Source organism: Balaenoptera ricei, chromosome 1 (genome assembly GCF_028023285.1).
Source record: "Balaenoptera ricei isolate mBalRic1 chromosome 1, mBalRic1.hap2, whole genome shotgun sequence".
NCBI lineage: Eukaryota > Metazoa > Chordata > Mammalia > Artiodactyla > Balaenopteridae > Balaenoptera > Balaenoptera ricei.
The window spans coordinates 104,301,360-104,324,718 of record NC_082639.1 but is presented as its reverse complement, the minus strand read 5'-3'; the positions used below and the strand labels follow the sequence as shown (position 1 = coordinate 104,324,718).

At 38.9% G+C, this 23,359-nt stretch overlaps 1 protein-coding gene across 4 annotated transcripts in view; it reads right to left on the bottom strand.

The window, feature by feature from the left end:
- The window catches only part of WDR3 (WD repeat domain 3), a 58,767-nt gene that overhangs the window by 13,528 nt on the left and 21,880 nt on the right, over nucleotides 1–23,359 (bottom strand). For all 4 annotated transcript variants that reach the window (XM_059928891.1, XM_059928910.1, XM_059928881.1 and 1 more), the window contains exons 16-21: nucleotides 22,713–22,769; nucleotides 21,576–21,676; nucleotides 21,236–21,347; nucleotides 20,955–21,089; nucleotides 20,618–20,668; nucleotides 20,017–20,082 (exon numbers count right to left, since the gene is read on the bottom strand). In XM_059928891.1, the coding sequence (XP_059784874.1) occupies nucleotides 20,017–20,082; nucleotides 20,618–20,668; nucleotides 20,955–21,089; nucleotides 21,236–21,347; nucleotides 21,576–21,676; nucleotides 22,713–22,769 (522 nt within the window). The remainder of the gene's footprint in view (nucleotides 1–20,016; nucleotides 20,083–20,617; nucleotides 20,669–20,954; nucleotides 21,090–21,235; nucleotides 21,348–21,575; nucleotides 21,677–22,712; nucleotides 22,770–23,359) is intronic.

Genomic DNA, 23,359 nt, shown 5'->3' with positions numbered 1-23,359 from the left:
ACCAGGGACTGAACCCATGTCCCCTACTATGGCAGGCGGATTCTTAACCACTGCGCCAGAGGGAAGTCCCTGATTTTTCTTTTTTAATTTACAAGGAGACTGGGTCATGGATTCAGGTGAGACTACAAGTGGACACACTGAGTAGGGCAACTCCCAGGAACACCTGAGAGGCGCCACTTTCAGGAGATCAAACCTTCCTTTCTAGAAACCAGGTGCTGATCCAACAGATTCAGCACTACTTCTGTCCTTGGTTACAAGGGAGGAAAACAGAGGTTATGCTCTTCATCTGTAAATTTCATCAACTTTTTGCCACAAAAGGCCTATCTGGTTGGGATCCTATTTAAAGATGAGATACAGGGGAACAATCAAGACAGCGGAGTAGAAGGACGTGAAGCTCACCTCCTCCCACAAATACATCAAAAACATATCTACATGTCGAACAGTTCTCACAGAATGTCTACTGAATGCTGGCAGGAGACCTTAGACCCCTGAATGGGCAAGAAAATCTCCATGTAACCAGGTAGGACAGAAGTTTAAAAAAAAAAAAAAAAGAAAGGAAGGAAGTCATCGGGTTGGGACCTGCACCCCAGGCAGGGAGCTGTGAAACAAGAAAGGTTCTTGCACCCTGGGAAGTCCCCTCACCGGCAGGGAGATCAGCCAGGACAGAGGAAGAGCTTCAGAGCCTTGGAGAAGAACACAGCAACTGATCTGCAGCAGCTAGAATAGAGACCTGCACAGAGGGTCAGCGCAACTGCTCTACACTCCCCAGCCTGAGACACGTCTGCCAGTATGGGCGAGGGCTGGGTGGGGAAACTTGGGCTTTGGAGAGGTGCTGTTATGTGGGCAGTGTGCGAGGGGAGGCGCAGAAGCCACCCTGCAGCCGATTTCCCTGAGCGAGCTCTCAGGCAGCAGGACACTGCCTACCTACATGAGCTCCAGGAGTGATCACGAGCCGCCTCTGCTCCCATCGTGTGCTCCGGGGGCACACATGAGCCACCACTGCTGCTGAGAACTCCACGACCAGGCACCAGCCACTGCATCTGCACACCCTCTATTAAGGGGATAATGGCCAGCACACGTCGAGAAAAGAGGCAACAGGCATCCATACGAAAATGAGCCCTTGCACCAAAAATATTAAACCCACGCAGGCTACACAGGGATGCTCCCAGATACAAACAGCCCCCCAAGACCACAGTAGATAGACCTCTTCAGTCTAACAGACACTGATTTCAAAAAGGAGATAATGAAAATACTGAAGGGATTAAGAAAGGCTATCAACAGAAATGTAGAGTACTATAAAAAGGAACTAGAAACAATAAAGAGGAACCAAGAAAAATTAGAAAACTCATTTGTCGAGACAAAAACTGAACTACAGGCAATGAACAGCAAAATAAATAATGCAAAACGAATAACTGACCTGGAAGATAGAATGATGGAAATCACCCATCAGGACAGCAGACAGAAAGCCAAATGAGAAAAAAATGAAAGAAATACAAGAGACCTATGGGATAATATAAAATGTACCAATCTACACATAATCGGGATTCCAGAAAGGGAAGAGAAAAGGGGATTGAAAATGTATTTGAAAAATTACGGCTGAAAACTTCCAAAACCTAAAGAAGGAAACAGATAAGCAGGTACAGGAAGCACAGAGGGTCCCAAACAAGGTAAACCCAAACAGACCTACACCAAGACATATTATAATAAAAAAGGCAGAGGGGAGAAGATGGTGGAAGAGTAAGATGCGGAGATCACCTTCCTCCCCACAGATACATCAGAAATACATGTACACGTGGAACTGCTCCTACAGAATACCCACTGAACGCTGGTAAAAGACCTCAGACCTCCCAAAAGGCAAGAACTCCCACGTACCTGGGTAGGGCAAAAGAAAAAAGAAAAAACAGAGACAAAGAATAGGGATGGGACCTGCACCAGTGGGAGGGAGCTGTGAAGGGGGAAAGATTTCCACACACTAGGAAGCCCCTTCGCGGGCGGAGACTGACGGTGGCAGAGGGGGGAGCTTCAGAGCCATGGAGGAGAGTGCAGCAACAGGGGTACGGAGGGCAAAGCGGAGAGATTCCCGCACAGAGGACCGGTACCGACCAGCACTCACCAGCCCGAGAGGCTTGTCTGCTCACCCACTGGGGCGGGCGGGGGCTGGGAGCTGAGGCTTGGGCTTCGGTCGGATCGCAGGGAGAGGACTGGGGTTGGCGGCGTGAACACAGCTTGAAGGGGTTAGTGCACCACAGCTAGCCAGGAGAGAGTCCGGGAAAGTCTGGAGCTGCCGAAGAGGCAAGAGACTTTTTCTCGCCTCTTTGTTTCCTGGTGCGCGAGGAGAGGGGATTAAGAGCACTGCTTAAATGAGCTCCAGAGATGGGCGCGAGCCGCGGTTATCAGCACAGACCCCAGAGACGGGCAGGAGATGCTAAGGCTGCTGCTGCCGCCACCAAGAACCCTGTGTGCGAGCACAGGTCACTCTCCAAACCGCCCCTTCCGGGAGCCTGTGCAGCCCGCCACTGCCAGGGTCCCGTGATCCAGGGACAACTTCCCCGGGAGAACGCACGGCGTGTATCAGGCTGGTGCAACGTCACACTGGCCTCTACCGCTGCAGGCTCGCCCCGTATCCGTACCCCTCCCTCCCCCCGGCCTGAGTGAGCCAGAGCCCCCAAAGCAGCTGCTCCTTTAACCCTGTCCTGTCTGAGCGAAAAACAGACTCCCTCAGGCGAACTACATGCAGAGGCGGGGCCAAATCCAAAGCTGAACCCCGGGAGCTGTGCGAAAAAAGAAGAGAAAGGGAAATTTCTCCCAGCAGCCTCAGAAGCAGCGGATTAAAGCTCCACAATCAACTTGATGTACCCTGCATCTGTGGAATACCTGAATAGACAACAAATCATCCCAAATTGAGGAGGTGGACGTTGGGAGCAAGATATATTATTTTTTCCCCTTTTCCTCTTTTTGTGAGTGTGTATGTGTATGCTTCTGTGTGAGATTTTGTCTGTATAGCTTTGCTTTCACCATTTGTCCTAGGGTTCTGTCCGTCCATTTTTTTTTGTTTTGTTTTGTTTTTACTTTAAAATAAAATTTTTTTTCTTAATAATCTTTATTTTTTTATTTTAATAACTTTATTTTTTTTATATTACTTTTATTTTATCCTCTTTCTTTCTTTCTTACTATTTTGTCTCCCTTTTATTCTGAGCCATGTGGATGAAAGGCTCTTGGTGCTCCAGCCAGGCATCAGGGCTGTGCCTCTGAAGTGGGAGAGCCAACTCCAGGACACTGGTCCATAAGAGACCTCTCAGCTCCATGTAATACCAAATGGCAAAAATCTTCCAGAGATCTCCATCTCAACACCAAGATCCAGCTTCACTCAACGACCAGCAAGCTACAGTGCTGGACACCCTATGCCAAACAACTAGCAAGACAGGAACACAGCCCCATCCATTAGCAGAGAGGCTGCCTAAAATCATAATAAGGCCACAGACACCCCAAAACACACCACCAGATGTGGACGTGCCCACCAGAAAGACAAGATCCAGCCTCATCCACCAGAACACAGGCACTAGTCCCCTCCACCAGGAAGCCTACACAACCCACTGAACCAACCTTAGCCACTGGGGACAGACATGAAAAACAACGGGAACTACGAACCTGCAGCCTGTGAAAAGGAGACCCCAAACACAGTAAGTTAAGCAAAATGAGACGACAGAAAAACACACAGCAGATGAAGGAGCAAGGTAAAAACACACCAGACCTAACAAATGAAGAGGAAATACGTAGTCTACCTGAAAAAGAATTCAGAATAATGATAGTAAGGATGATCCACAATCTAGGAAATAGAACAGACAAAATGCAAGAAACATTTAACAAGGACGTAGAAGAACTAAAGAGGAGCCAAGCAACGATGAAAAACACAATAAATGAAATTAAAAATACTCCAGATGGGATCAATAGCAGAATAACTGAGGCAGAAGAAAGGATAACTGACCCGGAGGATAAAATGGTGGAAATAACTACTGCAGAGCAGATTAAAGAAAAAAGAATGAAAAGAACTGAGGACAGTCTCAGAGACCTCTGGGACAACAATAAATGCACCAACATTCGAATTATAGGGGTCCAAGAAGAAGAAGAGAAAAAGAAAGGGACTGAGAAAATATTTGAAGAGATTATAGTTGAAAACTTCCCTAATATGGGAAAAGAAATAGTTAATCAAGTCCTGGAAGCACAGAGAGTCCCATACAGGATAAACCCAAGGAGAAACACGCCAAGACACATAAGAATCAAACTGTCAAAAATTAAATATAAGGAAAACATATTAAAGGCAGCAAGGGAAAAACAACAAATAACACACAAGGGAATCCCCATAAGGTTAACAGCTGATCTTTCAGCAGAAACTCTGCAAGCCAGAAGGGAGTGGCAGGATATACTTAAAGTGATGAAGGAGAAAAACCTACAACCAAGATTACTCTACCCAGCAAGGATCTCGTTCAGATGTGATGGAGAAATTAAAACCTTTACAAACAAGCAAAAGCTGAGAGAGTTCAGCACCACCAAACCAGCTTTACAACAAATGCTAAAGGAACTTCTCTAGGCAAGAAACACAAGAGCAGGAAAACACCTACAATAACAAACCCAAAACATTTAAGAAAATGGGAACAGGACCATACATATCGATAATTACCTTGAATGTAAATGGATTAAGTGCTCCCACCAAAAGACACAGGCTGGCTGAATGGATACAAAAACAAGACCCATATATATGCTGTCTACAAGAGACCCACTTCAGACCTAGAGACACATACAGACTGAAAATGAGGGGATGGAAAAAGATATTCCATGCAAATGGAAATCAAAAGAAAGCTGGAGTAGCAATTCTCATATCAGACAAAATAGACTTTAAAATAAAGACTATTACAAGAGACAAAGAAGGACACTATATAATGATCAAGGGATCGATCCAAGAGGAAGGTATAACAATTGTAAATATTTATGCACCCAACATAGGAGCACCTCAATACATAAGGCAAATACTAACAGCCATAAAAGGGGAAATCGACAGCAACACAATCATAGTAGGGGACTTTAACACCCCACTTTCATCAATGGACAGATCATCCAAAATGAAAATAAATAAGGAAACACAAGCTTTAAATGATACATTAAACAAGATGGACTTAATTGATATTTATAGGACATTTCACCCAAAAACAACACAATACACATTTTTCTCAAGTGCTCATGGAACATTTTCCAGGATAGATCATATCCTGGGTCACAAATCAAGCCTTGGTAAATTTAAGAAAATTGATATCGTATCAAGTATCTTTTCCGACCACAACGCTATGAGACTAGATATCAATTACAGGAAAAGATCTGTAAAAAAAACAAACACATGGAGGCTACACAATACACTACTAAATAACGAAGTGGTCACTGAAGAAATCAAAGGGGAAATCAAAAAATACCTAGAAACAAATGACAATGGAGATACGATGACCCAAAACCTATGGGACGCAGCAAAAGCAGTGCTAAGAGGGAAGTTTATAGCAATACAAGCCTACCTCAAGAAACAGGAAACATCTCGAATAAACAACCTAACCTTGCACCTAAAGCAATTAGAGAAAGAAGAACAAAAAAACCCCAAAGCCAGCAGAAGGAAAGAAATCATAAAGATTAGGTCAGAAATAAATGAAAAAGAAATGAAGGAAACAATAGCAAAAATCAATGAAACTAAAAGCTGGTTCTTTGAGAAGATAAACAAAATTGATAAACCATTAGCCAGACTCATCAAGAGAAAAAGGGAGAAGACTCAAATCAATAGAATTAGAAATGAAAAAGGAGAAGTAACCACTGACACTGCAGAAATATAAAAGATCATGAGAGATTACTACAAGCAACTCTATGCCAATAAAATGGACAACCTGGAAGAAATGGACAGATTCTTAGAAATGCACAAACTGCCGAGACTGAACCAGGAAGAAATAGAAAATATGAACAGACCAATCACAAGCACTGAAATTGAAACTGTGATTAAAAACCTTCCAACAAACAAAAGCCCAGGACCAGATGGCTTCACAGGCAAATTCTATCAAACATTTAGAGAAGAGCTAACACCTATCCTTCTCTAACTCTTCCAAAATATAGCAGAGAGAGGAACACTCCCAAACTCTTTCTACAAGGCTACCATCACCCTGATACGAAAACCAGACAAAGATGTCACAAAAAAAGAAAACTACAGACCAATTTCACTGAGGAACATAGATGCAAAAATCCTCAACAAAATACTACCAAGCAGAATCCAACAGCACATTAAAAGGATCATACACCATGATCAAGTGGGGTTTATCCCAGGAATGCAAGGATTCTTCAACATACGCAAATCAATCAATGTGATACACCATATTAACAAATTGAAGGAGAAAAACCATATGATCATCTCAATAGATGCAGAGAAAGCTTTTGACAAAATTCAACACCCATTTATGATAAAAGCCCTGCAGAAAGTAGGCATAGAGGGAACTTTCCTCAACATAATAAAGGCCATATATGACAAACCCACAGCCAACATCGTCCTCAATGGTGAAAAACTGAAACCATTTCCACTAAGATCAGGAACAAGACAAGGTTGCCCACTCTCACCACTATTATTCAACATAGTTTTGGAAGTTTTAGCCACAGCAATCAGAGAAGACAAAGAAATAAAAGGAATCCAAATCGGAAAAGAAGAAGTAAAGCTGTCACTATTTGCAGATGATATGATACTATACATAGAGAATCCTAAAGATGCTACCAGAAAACTCCTAGAGCTAATCAATGAATTTGGTAAAGTAGCAGGATACAAAATTAATGCACAGAAATCTCTTGCATTCCTATACACTAATGACGAAAAATCTGAAAGTGAAATTAAGAAAACACTCCCGTTTACCATTGCAATAAAAAGAATAAAATATCTAGGAATAAACCTACCTAAGGAGACAAAAGACCTGTATGCAGAAAATTATAAGACACTGATGAAAGAAATTAAAGATGATACAAATAGATGGAGAGATATACCATGTTCCTGGATTGGAAGAATCAACATTGTGAAAATGACTCTACTACCCAAAGCAATCTACAGATTCAATGCAATCCCTATCAAACTACCACTGGCATTTTTCACAGAACTAGAACAAAAAATTTCACAATTTGTATGGAAACACAAAAGACCCCGAATAGCCAAAGCAATCTTGAGAACGAAAAATGGAGCTGGGGGAATCAGGCTCCCTGACTTCAGACTATATTACAAAGCTTCAGTAATCAAGACAGTTTGGTACTGGCACAAAAACAGAAATATAGATCAATGGAACAGGATAGAAAGCCCAGAGATAAACCCACACACATATGGTCACCTTATCTTTGATAAAGGAGGCAAGCATATACAGTGGAGAAAAGACAGCCTCTTCAATAAGTGGTGCTGGGAAAACTGGACAGGTACATGTAAATGTATGAAATTAGAACACTCCCTGACACCATGCACAAAAATAAACTCAAAATGGATTAAAGACCTAAGTGTAAGGCCAGACACTATCAAACTCTTAGAGGAAAACATAGGCAGAACACTCTATGACATACATCACAGCAAGATTCTTTTTGACCCAGCTCCCAGAGAAATGGAAATAAGAACACCAATAAACAAATGGGACCTAATGAAACTTAAAAGCTTTTGCACAGCAAAGGAAACCATAAACAAGACCAAAAGACAACCATCAGAATGGGAGAAAATATTTGCAAATGAAGCAACTGACAAAGGATTAATCTCCAAGATTTACAAGCAGCTCACGCAGCTCAATAACAAAAAAACGAACAACCCAATCCAAAAATGGGCAGAAGACCTAAATAGACATTTCTCCAAAGAAGATATACAGATGGCCTACAGACACATGAAAGAATGCTCAACATCATTAATCATTAGAGAAATGCAAATCAAAACTACAATGAGATATCATCTCACACCAGTCAGAATGGTCATCATCAAAGAATCTAGAAACAATAAATGCTGTAGAGGGTGTGGAGGAAAGGGAACACTCTTGCACTGTTGGTGGGAATGTAAATTGATACAGCCACTATGGAGAACAGTATGGAGGTTCCTTTAAAAACTAAAAATAGAACTACCATACGACCCAGCAATCCCACTACTGGGCATATACCCTGAGAAAACCATAATTCAAAAAGAGTCATGTACCAAAATGTTCATTGCAGCTCTATTTACAATAGCCTGGACATGGAAGCAACCTAAATGTCCATCGACAGATGAATGGATAAAGAAGATGTGGCACATATATACAATGGACTATTACTCAGCCATAAAAAGAAATGAAATGGAGGTATTTGTAATGAGGTGGATGGAGTTAGAGTCTGTCATACAGAGTGAAGTAAGTCAGAAAGAGAAAAACAAATACAGTATGCTAACACATATATACGGAATCTAAGAAAAAAAAAAAAAAGGCCATGAAGAACCTAGTGGCAAGACAGGAATAAAGACACAGACCTACTAGAGAATGGACTTGAGGATATGGGGAGGGGGTAGGGTGAGATGTGAAAGGGTAAGAGAGTGTCATGGACATATATACACTACCAAATGTAAAATAGATAGCTAGTGGGAAGCAGCCGCATAGCACAGGGAGATCAGCTTGGTGCTTTGTGACCACCTAGAGGGGTGGGATGGGGAGGGTGGGAGGGAGGGAGATGCAAGAGGGAAGAGAAATGGGAACATATTGTATATGTATAACTGATTCACTTTGTTATAAAGCAGAAGCTAACACACCGTTGTAAGGTAATTATACTTCAATAAAGATGTTTAAAAAAAAAAAAAAGAAATATGCCACCCCCCAAAAAAAAAAAAAAATACTCTAGAAGGGACCAGTAGCAGACTAACTAAGGCAGAAGAACGGGTAAGTGACCTGGAAGAAAAAATAGTGGAAATAACTACGGCAGAGCAGAATAAAGAAAAAAGAATGAAAAGAACTGAGGACAATCTCAGAGACCTCTGGGACAACATTAAACGCACCAACATTCGAATTATAGGGTTGCCAGAAGAGAAAAAGAAAGGGACTGAGAAAAGATTTGAAGAAATTATAGTTGAAAACTTCCCTAATATGGGAAAGGAAATAGTTAATCAAGTCCTGGAAGCACAGAGAGTCCCATACAGGATAAACCCAAGGAGAAACATGCCAAGACACATGTTAATCAAACTATCAAAAATTAAATATAAATAAAACATATTAAAAGCAGCAAGGGAAAAACAACAAATAACACACAAGGGAATCCCCATAAGGTTAACAGCTGATCTTTCAGCAGAAACTCTGCAAGCCAGAAGGGACTGGCAGGACATATTTAAAGGGATGAAGGAGAAAAACCTACAACCAAGATTACTCTACCCAGCAAGGATCTCATTCAGATGTGATGGAGAAATTAAAACTTTACAGACAAGCAAAAGCTGAGAGACTTCAGCACCACCAAACCAGCTTTACAACAAATGCTAAAGGAACTTCTCTAGGCAAGAAACACAACAGAAGGAAAACACCTACAATAACAAACCCAAAACATTTAAGAAAATGGGAATAGGAACATACATATCGATAATTACCTTAAATGTAAATGGATTAAATGCTCCAACCAAAAGACACAGGCTGGCTGAATGGATACAAAAACAAGAACCATATATATGCTGTCTACAAGAGACCCACTTCAGACCTAGGAACACATAGAAACTAAAAGTGAGGGGATGGAAAAAGACATTACATGCAAATGGAAATCAAAACAAAGCTGGAGTAGCAATTCTCATATCAGACAAAATAGACTTTAAAATAAAGACTATTACAAGAGACAAAGAAGGACACTACATAATGATCAAGGGATCGATCCAAGAAGAAGATATAACAATTGTAAATATTTATGCACCCAACATAGGAGCACCTCAGTACATAAGGCAAATACTAACAGCCATAAAAGGGGAAATCGACAATAACACAATCATAGTAGGGAACTTTAACACCCCACTTTCACCAATGGACAGATCATCCAAAATGAAAATAAATAAGGAAACACAAGCTTTAAATGATACATTAAACAAAATGGACTTAATTGATATTTATGAGACATTCCACCCAAAAACAACACAATACACATTTTTCTCAAGTGCTCATGGAACATTCTCCAGGTAGATCATATCTTGGGTCACAAATCAAGCCTTGGTAAATTTAAGAAAATTGAAATTGTATCAAGTATCTTTTCCGACCACAACGCTATGAGACTGGATATCAATTACACGAAAAGGTCTGTAAAAAATACAAACACATGGAGGCTACACAATACACTACTTAATAATGAAGTGATCACTGAAGAAATCAAAGGGGAAATCAAAAAATACCTAGAAACAAATGACAATGGAGACACGATGACCCAAAACCTATGGGATGCAGCAAAAGCAGTTCTAAGAGGGAAGTTTATAGCAATACAAGCCTACCTCAAGAAACAGGAAACATCTCAAATAAACAACCTAAACTTTTACCTAAAGCAATTAGAGAAAGAAGACAAAAAAACCCCAAAGTTAGCAGAAGGAAAGAAATCACAAAGAGCAGATCAGAAATAAATGAAAAAGAAATGAAGGAAAAGATAGCAAAGATCAATAAAACTAAAAGCTGGTTCTTTGAGAAGATAAAATTGATAAACCATTAGCCAGACTCATCAAGAAAAAAAGGGAGAAGACTCAAATCAATAGAATTAGAAATGAAAAACGAGACATAACAACTGACATTGCAGAAATACAAAGGATCATGAGAGATTACTAGAAGCAACTATACGCCAATAAAATGGACAAGCTGGAAGAAATGCACAAATTCTTAGAAATGCACAACCTGCCGAGACTGCACCAGGAAGAAATAGAAAATATGAACAGACCAATCACAAGCAGTGAAATTGAAACTGTGATTAAAAATCTTCCAACAAACAAAAACCTAGGACCAGATGGCTTCACAGGAGAATTCTATGAAACATTTAGAGGAGAGCTAACACCTATCCTTCTCAAACTCTTCCAAAATATTGCAGAGGGAGGAACACTCCCCAACTCATTCTACGAGGCCAACATCACCCTGATACCAAAACCAGAAAGAGATGTCACAAAGAAAGAAAACTACAGGCCAATATCACTGATGAACATAGATGCAAAAATCCTCAACAAAATACTAGCAAACAGAATCCAACAGCACATTAAAAGGATCATACACCATGATCAAGTGGGGTTTATTCCAGGAAAGCAAGGATTCTTCAATATACGCAAATCAATCAACGTGATACACCATATTAACAAATTGAAGGAGAAAACCCATATGAGTATCTCAATAGATGCAGAGAAAGCTTTTGACAAAATTCAACACCCATTTATGATAAAAGCCCTGCAGAAAGTAGGCATAGAGGGAACTTTCCTCAACATAATAAAGGCCATATATGACAAACCCACAGCCAACATCGTCCTCAATGGTGAAAAACTGAAACCATTTCCACTAAGATCAGGAACAAGACAAGGTTGCCCACTCTCACCACTATTATTCAACATAGTTTTGGAAGTTTTAGCCACAGCAATCAGAGAAGACAAAGAAATAAAAGGAATCCAAATCGGTAAAGAAGAAGTAAAGCTGTCACTGTTTGCAGATGACATAATACTACACATAGAGAATCCTAAAGATGCTACCAGAAAACTACTAGAGCTAATCAATGAATTTGGTAAAGTAGCAGAATACAACATTAATGCACAGAAATCTCTTGCATTCCTATATACAGTAATGATGAAAAATCTGAAAGTGAAATTAAGAAAACACTCCCATTTACCACTGCAACAAAAAGAATAAAATATCTAGGAATAAACCTACCTAAGGAGACAAAAAAACCTGTCTTTGAAACATGGTTTTGGTCAAAACAAAATTTTGCAACTTTTACTCTTTTAAAAACAGCTTTATCAAGGCATGATATTGCATGTTATAAAATTCACTCATTATGAGTGTATAATTTGATGAGTTTTAGTAAACTCTGAGCTGTGCAGCCAGCACCACAGTCTAATTTTAAAACATTTCCATGTCTCAAAGATACACCCTGTACCCACTTGTAGTCACTTCTTGCTCCCATTCCCAGGCAACCAATAATCTGCTTTCTGTCTCTATAGTAATTTTCCTTTTCTGAACATTTCATATGAGTGGAATCTTACAGGTTGTAGACTGTTAGTCTTTTGCACATGGCTTCTTTCATTTAACACCAGGTTTTGGAGGTTGATCCACGTTGTGTGTTCCGGTCTCTCATTCCCTTTTGTTGCTGAATGATATTCCATTACATGGATAGACCACATTTTGTTTATCTCTTCGCCAGTTGATGGACATTTGAATTATTCCCACTTTTGGTCTTTTACAAACGATGCTGCTGTGTTCACATTCACGTACAAGTGTGGATGTATGTTTTCATTTCTCCTGGGTATGTAACTAGGAGTGGAATTGCTGGGCTGTATGGTGAATTCATGTTTAACTTTCTAAGGAATCACTAATTGCTTTCTAAATTATACTATATTTACATTCTCACCATCATTTTATGAGAGTTCCAGGTTTGCCATAGGCTCATCAACACTTGCTGTTGTCTTTGATTCTTGCCTTCCTAGTGGGTATGAAGTGGTGCTTCATTGGGGTCTTGATTTGCATTTCCCTAACAGTTAGTGATATTGGACATGTTTGTGGTGATTAGCCATTCTTATATCTTCTTTGGTGAAATGTCTATTTAAATCTTATGCCCATTTAAAAAATTGATTGTCTTTATTTATGTTATTTATCATGTGTATAATTCACAAATACTTCCTCCCAGTCAGTGGCTTCTTTTTCATTTTCTTCATAGTGACTTTTGAAGTACAGAAGGTTTTAATTTTGAAGTCCAGTTTACAAATTTTTAGAATGAATTTTGGTGTCTTATCTAGAACTTTTTGCCTAACTGAATTCCCCAATGATTTTTTTCTCTTTTTCTTCTAGAAGTGTTTTAGCATTTTAGCTCTTAGGTCTTTGTTTGATTTTTGAGTTGTCATGTATAATGTGAGGTAAGGGTCTAAATTCATCTTTTTTGGCATGTGGCTATCTAGTTGTCTGAAAAAAGTTTGTTTTTTTGTTTGAAGAAAAAACGTTTTCTTCCCCCATTGAATTGTCTTGGCACCTTTGTTGAAAACTAATTGACCATAAATTTAAGGACTTATTTCTGGACTCTTAGTTTTGTTCTGTTGATGTATATGTCTGTCCTTATGCTGGTCCCACACTGTCTTGATTACTGTAGCTTTATAGTAAGTTTTGAAATCAGGAAATAAAAATCTTCTCACTTTATTCTTTTCTTTCTTTTTTTTCTTTTTCAAAATTGTTTTTGGCTCTTCTGGATCCTTTGCATTTCCATATGAATTTTAGCATCAGTTTTTCAATTTCTGCCCCCCCAAAAGACAAACCTACTCAGATTTTGGTAGGGATTTCGTTGAATGTATAGATTTGGAGACAACTGTCATTTTAACAACATTAAGTCTTCCAATCCATGAATGAAATGTCCCTACAGTTGTTTATGTCGTCCCTAATTTCTCTCAGCAGTGCTTTGTAGTTTTCAGTCTTATGTGTCTTCTTAAATTTATTCACAATTATTGTAATGTTTTTGATAATATTATGGATGAAATTGTTTCTTTAATTTCATTTTTGGTTGTTCATTGCTAGTACATGGAAATAGAATTGGTTTTTGTATGGTGATCTTGTATCCTACAATCTTGCTGAACTAATTTATTAGTTCTAGTAGATTTGTGTATGTGTGTATGTGTGTGAGTTCTTTAGGATTTTCTACATGTAAGATCCTGTCTCTGAATAAAAACAAATGTAGTCCTTTCAAAAAAACAAAAAAAAACCTGTATGCAGGAAATCATAAGACACTGATAAAAGAAATCAAAGATGATACAAATAGATGGAGAGATATACCATGTTCTTGGATTGGAAGAATCAACATTGTGAAAATGACTCTACTACCCAAAGCAATCTACACATTCAATGCAATCCCTATCAAACTACCACTGGCATTTTTCACAGAACTAGAATAAAAAATTTCACAATTTGTATGGAAACACAAAAGACCCCGAATAGCCAAAGCAATCTTGAGAAAGAAAAGCGGAGCTGGAGGAATCAGGCTTCCTGACTTCAGACTATACTACAAAGCTACAGTAATCAAGACAGTATGGTACTGGCACAAAAACAGAAATATAGATCAATGGAACAGGATAGAAAGCCCAGAGATAAACCCATGCACATATGGTAACCTTATCTTTGATAAAGGAGGCAAGCATATACAGTGGAGAAAAGACAGCCTCTTCAATAAGTGGTGCTGGGAAAACTGGACAGGTACATGTAAAAGTATGAAATTAGAACACTCCCTGACACCATGCACAAAAATAAACTCAAAATGAATTAAAGACCTAAATGTACGGCCAGACACTATCAAACTCTTAGAGGAAAGCATAGGCAGAACACTCTATGACATAAATCAGAGCAAGATCCTTTTTGACCCACCTCCTAGAGAAATGGATATAAAAACAAAAACAAACAAATGGGACCTAATGAGACTTAAAAGCTTTTGCACAGCAAAGGAAACCATAAACAAGACCAAAAGACAACCCTCAGAATGGGAGAAAATATTTGCAAATGAAGCAACTGACAAAAGATTAATCTCCAAAATTTACAAACAGCTCATGCAGCTCAATAACAAAAAAACAAACAACCCAATCCAAAAATGGGCAGAAGACCTAAATAGACATTTTTCCAAAGAAGATATACAGATTGCCAACAAACACATGAAAGAATGCTCAACATCATTAATCATTAGAGAAATGCAAATCAAAACTACAATGAGATATCATCTCACACTGGTCAGAATGGCCATCATCATAAAATCTAGAAACAATAAATGCTGGAGAGGGTGTGGAGAAAAGGGAACACTCTTGCACTGCTGGTGGGAATGTAAATTGATACAGCCACTATGGAGAACAGTATGGAGGTTCCTTAAAAAACTAAAAATAGAACTACCATACGACCCAGGAATCCCACTACTGGGCATATACCCTGAGAAAACCATAATTCAAAAAGAGTCATGTACCAAAATGTTCACTGCAGCTCTGTTTACAATAGCCAGGACATGGAAGCAACCTAAGTGTCCATCATCAGATGAATGGATAAAGATGTGGCACATATATACAATGGAATATTACTCAGCCATAAAAAGAAACAAAATTGAGTTATTTGTAGTGAGGTGGATGAAGGTAGAGTCTGTCATACAGAGTGAAGTAAGTCAGAAAAAGAAAAACAAATACAGTATGCTAACATATATATATGGAATCTACGGAAAAAAAAAAAAAAAAAGGTCATGAAGAACCTAGTGGCAAGACGGCAATAAAGACACAGACCTACTAGAGAATGGACTGGAGGGTGTGGGGAGGGGGAAGGGCAAGCTGTGACAAAGTGAGAGAGTGGTATGGACATATATACACTACCAAACGTAAAATAGATAGCTAGTGGGAAGTAGCCGCATAGCACAGGAAGATCAGCTTGGTGCTTTGTGACCACCTAGAGGGGTGGGATAGGGAGGGTGGGAGGAAGGGAGATGCAAGAGGGAAGAGATATGGGAACATATGTATATGTATAACTGATTCACTTTCTTATAAAGCAGAAACTAACACACCATTGTAAAGCAATTATACTCCAATAAAGATGTAAAAAAAACAAAAAAAAGGCACAAGTTAAAGATGAAGAGAGGATTCTCAAGGCAGCAAGAAAAAAACCAGTTAATTACAAGGGAACCCCCATAAGGCTATCAGCAGATTTCTCTACAGAAACACTGCAGGCCAGAAGGGAGTGGCAAGATATATGTGAAGTCCTGAAAGGGAAGAATGTGCATCCGAGGATACTCTAGCCAGCAAGATTATCATTTAGAATAGAAGGAGGGATAAAGAATTTCTCAGACAAGCAAAAACTAAAAGAATATAGCAATACTAAACCTATCTTAAAGCAAATGTTGAAAGGTACTCTCTAAGCAGAAAAAGCAGGAAGAATATATAGGAAAGAGAAAATTCACAATTGGAAAGCAACTCACATAAATAAGCCAATACAAAGATTAAAAAAAAAATTAAAATTTTTGTGAACGTGATGACATCACAATGAACAGCAAAAGCATGAACATCAAGATGTAAAACAGGACATCAAAATCATAAAATGTGGGTTAGGAGAGTAAGAAAAGGTAGATTTTTCTTTTTTTCATTTCCTAGAATGTGTTTGAGCCTATATGACTACCAGTCTAAGGCAAGTAGATATAGGATGGGGTTAACATACTTGAAAAACAGGATAACTTCAAATGAAAAACATACAACAGATTCACAAAAACCAAAAAGAACATAATATGAAAGAAAATCATCAAACCACAAAAGGAAAAACAAAGAAAAAGGGACAAAGACGAAATACTGAAAGGGAGGGGATGTAAAAAGATATTTCATGCAAACAGAAATGACAAGAAAGCTGGGTTTGCAATACTCATATTGGACAAAACAGACTTTAAAACAAAGCCTATAAAGAAAGATAAAGAAGGACACTATATAATAATAAAAGGATCAATACAAGAAGAGGAGTTTACACTCATCAACATATATGCACCCAATATAGGAGCACCCAAATATATAAAACAAATACTAATATACAGGGACTTCCCTGGTGACGCAGTGGTTAAGTGTCCGCCTGCCAATGCAGGGGACACGAGTTTGAGCCCTGGTACGGGAAGATCCCACATGCCGCGGAGCAACTAAGACCATGCGCCACTACTGAGCCTGCGCTCTAGAGCCCGCGAGCCACAACTACTGAGCCTAGGTGCCACAACTACTGAAGCCTGTGCACCTAGAGCCCGTGCTCCACAACAAAGAGAAGCTACCGCAATGAGAAGCCCATGCACCGCAACGATGAGTAGCCCCCACTCGCTGCAACTAGAGAAACCCCACGTGCAGCAACAAAGACCCAACACAGCCAAAAATAAAAAAAAATAAATTTAAATAAAAAGAAAATACTAATATACATAAAGGGAAAAACTGACAATACATTAATAGTAGGAGACTTTAACACCCTACTCACATCAATGGACAGATCTTCTAGGCAGAAAATCAAGGCAACAGAGATCTTAAATGACACAATAGAAGAGTTAGACTTAATTGCTATTTTCAGGACATTACATCCAAAAAAACCAAAATGCCTTTCAAAATCGCAACCCAAAAATAAAATACTTAGCAATAGACCTGACCAAAAAAGTGAAAGACTTCTACACTGAGAACTATAAAATCTTAATAAAGAAAATTGAAGATGATTCAACGAAATGGAAAGATAGGGACTTCCCTGGTGGCACAGTGGTTAAGAATCTGTCTGCCAACACAGGGCACACGGGTTCGAGCCCTGGTCCAGGAAGATCCCACATGCCGCGGAGCAACTAAGTCCATGCGCCACAACTACTGAGCCCACGCTCTAGAGCCTGCATGCCACAACTACTGCAGCCTGCGCGCCTAGAGCCCATGCACTGCAATGAAGAGTAGCCCCCACTCTCCACAACTAGAGAAAGCCCGCATGCAGCAATGAAGACCCAATGCAGGCACGCATAAATAAATAAATAAACAAACAAATTAATTAATTAATTTTTTAAAAAAAGAAATGGAAAGATATCCCATGTTCTTGGACTGGAAGAATTAATACTGTTAAAATGGGCATACTACCCAAGGCAATTTACAGATTTAATGCGATCCCTATCAAATTACCCATGACATTTTTCACAGAACTAGAACAAATAATCCTAAAATTTATATGGAACCATAAAAGACCCAGAATTGCCAAAGCAATCCTGAAGAAAAAGAACAAAGCAGGAGGCGTAACCCTCCCAGACTTCAGACAATACTACAAAGCTACAGTAATCAAAACAGCATGGTATTGGCACAAAAACAGACATATGGATCAATGGAACAGAATAGAGAGGTCAGAAATAAACCCACACACCTACTGTCAAGTAACCTTCAACAAAGGAGGCAAGAACATACAATGGGAAAAAGACAGTCTCTTCAGCAAGTGGTGTTGGGAAAGCTGGACAGCTGCATGTAAATGATGAAGTTAGAACACACCCTCTCACCATACAAAGAAATAAACTCAAAATGGCTTAAAGACTTAAACATAAGGCATGACACCATAAAATTCCTAGAAGAGATCACAGACAAAACATTCTCTGACATAAACAGTATCAATGTTTTCTTAGGTCAGTCTCCCAAGGCAATAGAAATAAAAACAAAAATAATTAAATGGGACATAATCAAACTTACAAGCTTCTGCACAGCAAAGGAAACCATAAAAAAAAACGAAAAGACAACCTACAGAATGGGAGAAAATATTTGTGAACGATGTGACTGAGAAGGACTTAATTTCCAAAACATACAAACAGCTCATACAACTCTACAACAAAAAAACAAACAACCCATTCGAAAAATGGGCAGAAGACCTAAGCAGACATTTCTCCAAAGAAATACAGATGGCCAACAGGCACATGAAAAGATGCTCAACACTGCTACTTATTAGAGAAATACAAATCAAAACTACAATGAGGTACTACCTCACAGTGGTCAGAATGGCCACATTAAAAACTCTACAAATAACAAACGTTGGAGAGGATGTGAAGAAAAGGGAACCCTCTTACACTGTTGGTGGAAATGTAAGTTGGTACAGCCACTATGGAAAACAGTATGGAGGTTCCTCAAGAAACTAAAACTAGAATTACCATATGATCCATCAATCCCACTCCTGGGCATATATCCAGACAAAACTCTAATCCAAAAAGATACGTGCACCCTTATGTTCATAGCAGCACTATTCACAATATCCAAGACATGGAAACAACCTAAATGTCCATCAACAGATGAATGGATAAAGAAGATGTGGTACACTAGAGGGGCGGGATAGGGAGGGTGGGAGGGAGACGCAAGAGGGAGGGGATATGGGGATATATATATACGTATAGCTGATTCACTTTGTTATACAGCAGAAACTAACACAAAAATGTAAAGCCATTATACCCCAATCAAGATGTTAAAAAAAAAAAGATGTGGTACAAATGTACAATGGAATACTACTGAACCATAAAAAAGAACAAAATATGCCATTTGCAGCAACATGGATGCAACTAGAGATTATCAGAGTAAGTGAAGTCAGAAAGAGAGACAAATACCATATGATATCCCTTATATGTAGAATCTAAAACATGACACAAATGAACCTATCTACAAAACAGAGACAGACTCACGGACATAGAGAACAGACTTGTGGCTGCTTTGGGGGAGGGATGGAGTAGGAGGTTGGGGTTAGCAGAGGTGAGCTATTATATATGGAATGGATAAACATCAAGGTCCTACTGTATAGCACAGGGAACTATATTCAGTATCCTATGATAAACCATAATGGAAAAGAATTTATAAGAATGTATATATAACTGAATTACTTTGCTGTACAGCAAAAATTAACACAACATTGTAAATCAACTACACTTCAATTTAAAAAAAGAGTCTATAATCAAAAAAGCAAACAAACAAAAAAACCCCCACTTATTGCTCACCCCACCCCTGTGATTCAGATTCAGCAGGTTTGGGCTAGGGCCTGGGAAGTTCCTTTTCTAACAAGTTCTCAGGGGATGCTGATGCTTCTGGTCTGGGGGCTCCACTTTGAGAACTACTGCCATAAAAAGTGAAGACATTAGAATAGGGGCTCTTAACACTTATTTGGTGATTTTAGGGTCAAATCTAGGAAAAGGGCAATTTCATGCTGTTTTTATTTCTTATAATTGTTTCCTTTGTGTTTTTCTTTAGATTTTAATAAAATACTTTTTGGAAATAAAAAAAAATTAAAAATGAGATACTGCATTCTAGTATCAACTTACTGCTTTGACCGTTTCAATAGTTTTCTTTCCAGTAAAGTAATTGTCACCTTGAGTCTCTCCCGGAACCTGCCAGGAACAAAGAGATCCTTTAACAATATCATTGACAGGTGTTAAAGAGCCAATAAATTAATCTTATATCCAGAAAAGAATAGACATTACTGTGTTACGATGACTGTTACATGGTGTTATCAGCTACCATTAACTGAGTACTTAGTAAGTGCCAGACACTATGTTAAATGTGTTATATGCATTATCAGAAGAATACCCTGCTCTACAACACATGTTTAAAGAGAATGCCCAATTTCTCAAATTTTTTCTGATTTTTGATTTACAGTGAAACAACTGCCTGAAGCCTCCTTAAAAAAAAAAAAAAAGCCAGAACGACAATCATTCAATACCAAATCTGGTCAATCATTTGTCCCATAAAATCAGGATATACAGCTGGATTAAGAAGGACTACACAGATTCCTTCCCATATCAGCTGCAGACGACTTTGGCATCTAGTCCCAATTCTAATCCCATTAGAAATTCTTGCAATTACAGTAAATTCCAATAAGATAATTACAGGACACAGTCTGAGGGTCCCGAAAGATTTACTTACTACTGGTTGGTCTTCTTTGGCCACACTCTCCTCATATTCTGCTTCCCTTTGCTGAAAAGAGATAGATATGAATTAATTTCAAAGAAAAAACATGACCCCTATGTGAAGTGAAATGAGAGAGTGAGAAGCTGCTTCTTTCACAATCCAACCCCCTTATGGCATCTCTGTCTCCGTTTGGCTGCCGAAGTGGTGTCAGCAGTCTTGGAAACATCTTTTGGAGCTCAATGGACTTGCACTGACTGAGGTGTGACAGCACTAGACAGGAAATTCGAGCTGAGACAGCGTGTCAGATACTGACACCCACCAGCACATTTGTAACCAAGGCTGAACTCCTTACCATCTCCCTTTCTTCCTCAAGAATAAGAGGCTCCCTTGTTCTCTCCCAAAGTCTCAGAGATTTGTCATGGGACGACGATACAATATAGTCCCCACTGGGGCTTACAGCCAAGCACCATATTTCCTGGTGATGCCCCTGCAGAGAGAAAGGACAGAAAACAAAAATCCTGAGTAAGAATACCTTATTCATAGACCGCTAACTGCTTACATTAGTGGGAAATCAACACTTGATCTTAAAAGAAGTTCTTAAGTACCGAGCAAGCAAAGCAGGCAAGAGGTTACCTCCAGAGTTTGTATGTGTTCAAATTTGTCTGCATCCCACTGCTTAATCTTATGGTCTTTCCCAGCAGTGAAGAAGAGGTGAGACTTGGGTACAAACTTTAGGTACATCACACTGAAAAGTGAGAGAAGTACTCAAATGTCATCAAATTCCTCATCATTAAAAAGAGTCTTATACACGTAAATAGCTTTTGAACAGCTAGTTCTAGAGTGTTTGACTATTTATATTTTAGAATTTTTCACTTCTGACTATCTGAGAACACTAAATAATAGACACAGATACTCCCGGGAAATGATACCTACAGGTGACTCAACGGGAGATCTTTGAAAAGATGACACCTACCTGTCATCATGTGCAAACAGAGACTTGTGGCAGTCCCCGAAGTCCAGACCCCAGATCTTCACGTTCCTGTCGGCAGAGCCAGTTGCTATCAGTGCTCCATCCTAGGAGGAAGGGAAGTAAAACATTACTTGATTATCTGAAACTCTAACTGGAGAAAAGCTAACCAGAACATGTATCCCATTTCTTTCAAAAACATTAATGCCAAAAAATTAATTTCATCTCTTTACCAAGAGCACCTACATCCTTGCTTTTACCTACAGATCTACTTAAAAAGCTTGTAAGTGAGCAAGAACTCTGTGGCCTAGATGTTTTGGTCCTGCTACAGGACAGTGTTGTGCCTTGATGTAGGTAATGTTTACTTTGTTCAATAGATAGAATAAAGAATTTCTAATCTCTGTCATAGAGTTTGGGGGGAGAGAAGAGGGAAAGAGAAGAATGAGGCTGGGAAAGAATCTACTATACAGAATGTTTACGACCTAGCCCTTTTTATGCCATGTCTCCTATCACTGATTCTCTTATCTTTCCCATTTTAGCACCTAGTTCAAATTGCTGTCAACATAACAAGAAAACTGAAAATATTTTCTGACACCAATTTATTCTGTTAAGGCACTGAGTGCAGACAGCTAGAGCAGGGGCCAATTCCTTTTACACAGACTAGACATTGTTTTTAAATATATATTGCCACTCCTAATCATAACTAGACATTGCAAAAAATATGACTTTGGTCAAGAGACTGGAAGTATACATAACGCAAAATACCGTAAATATTGCAAAGTTCCATTTTCCTTACGAACATTATACTTCAGAACAAAGGGGACTGCCTTTTTGAAAGTTCTTCATATTTTAGGGTGTTCTACCAATTATATTACTTTTCTACAAGAAAATACTATCTGGGGAATCCAAAACAGGGAGTTGGTTATGAGGATTAATTCAGGTATCTGTGAAAATATTCTAAAAGCATTAAAGAAATATATATATTTAAGGTATGATTGTAATATATATTTTTATAATTTTTTTTAGGATAGTCAGTTATACAACAAACTGAAAAACACTAAAATGAAGCTATCAAGCCAAGAACTAAGATAGCATTTTAGAAAAGACAACTTGTTACTGAGACACTATTTAAATTTTACTTACATAAGAGATGTCCATGCATATGACAGGCAGTTTGTGTCCATACAGTGAGAGAAAAAACTAAACATTTAAAAAAAAAAAAAAGAATATAAATAACTCATGTCTATAAAATACAGGCATAATTTATTACCTGTAGATCTAAAATACAACTTTAAATACAACGCTAAGACTGTTCTGGATTGCTTTATGTCTGTAGTTTCAAAGAAGACAGTCAAACCACTGAAGGCGACCTGTACCCATATCTAGCATACAACCCCTGCATGCACTTGCCAAGAATGCTGCAATACAGTGGAGCCAGGGCTGCTGCAGAAGCCTATTCCCTCAGTCAGAATATGGAACAGAGACGTTCTCTGGATCTCTTAGCTGAAAAGTCTCTGGAGCACTTGCTTCACAACAATATTTCCAGGCCCAATCCAGTCCCACTGAGACTCTGGGCGTAGAGCCCAGTAATCTATATTTTTAAAAGCAATCCAAATGATCCTGACTTACAGCCAAGTGTGGAATCACTGCCTAAGACACCTAGAAATGCTCTTAAAACTACTGGCTACGACAGGATTTTCTGTCCACAGATTTTCTGAACATATGAAACACAACTTGCTTTAAACAAAATTTATGAACCAAAGGATTCTTTTAAAACCCTAGCCTTCCCA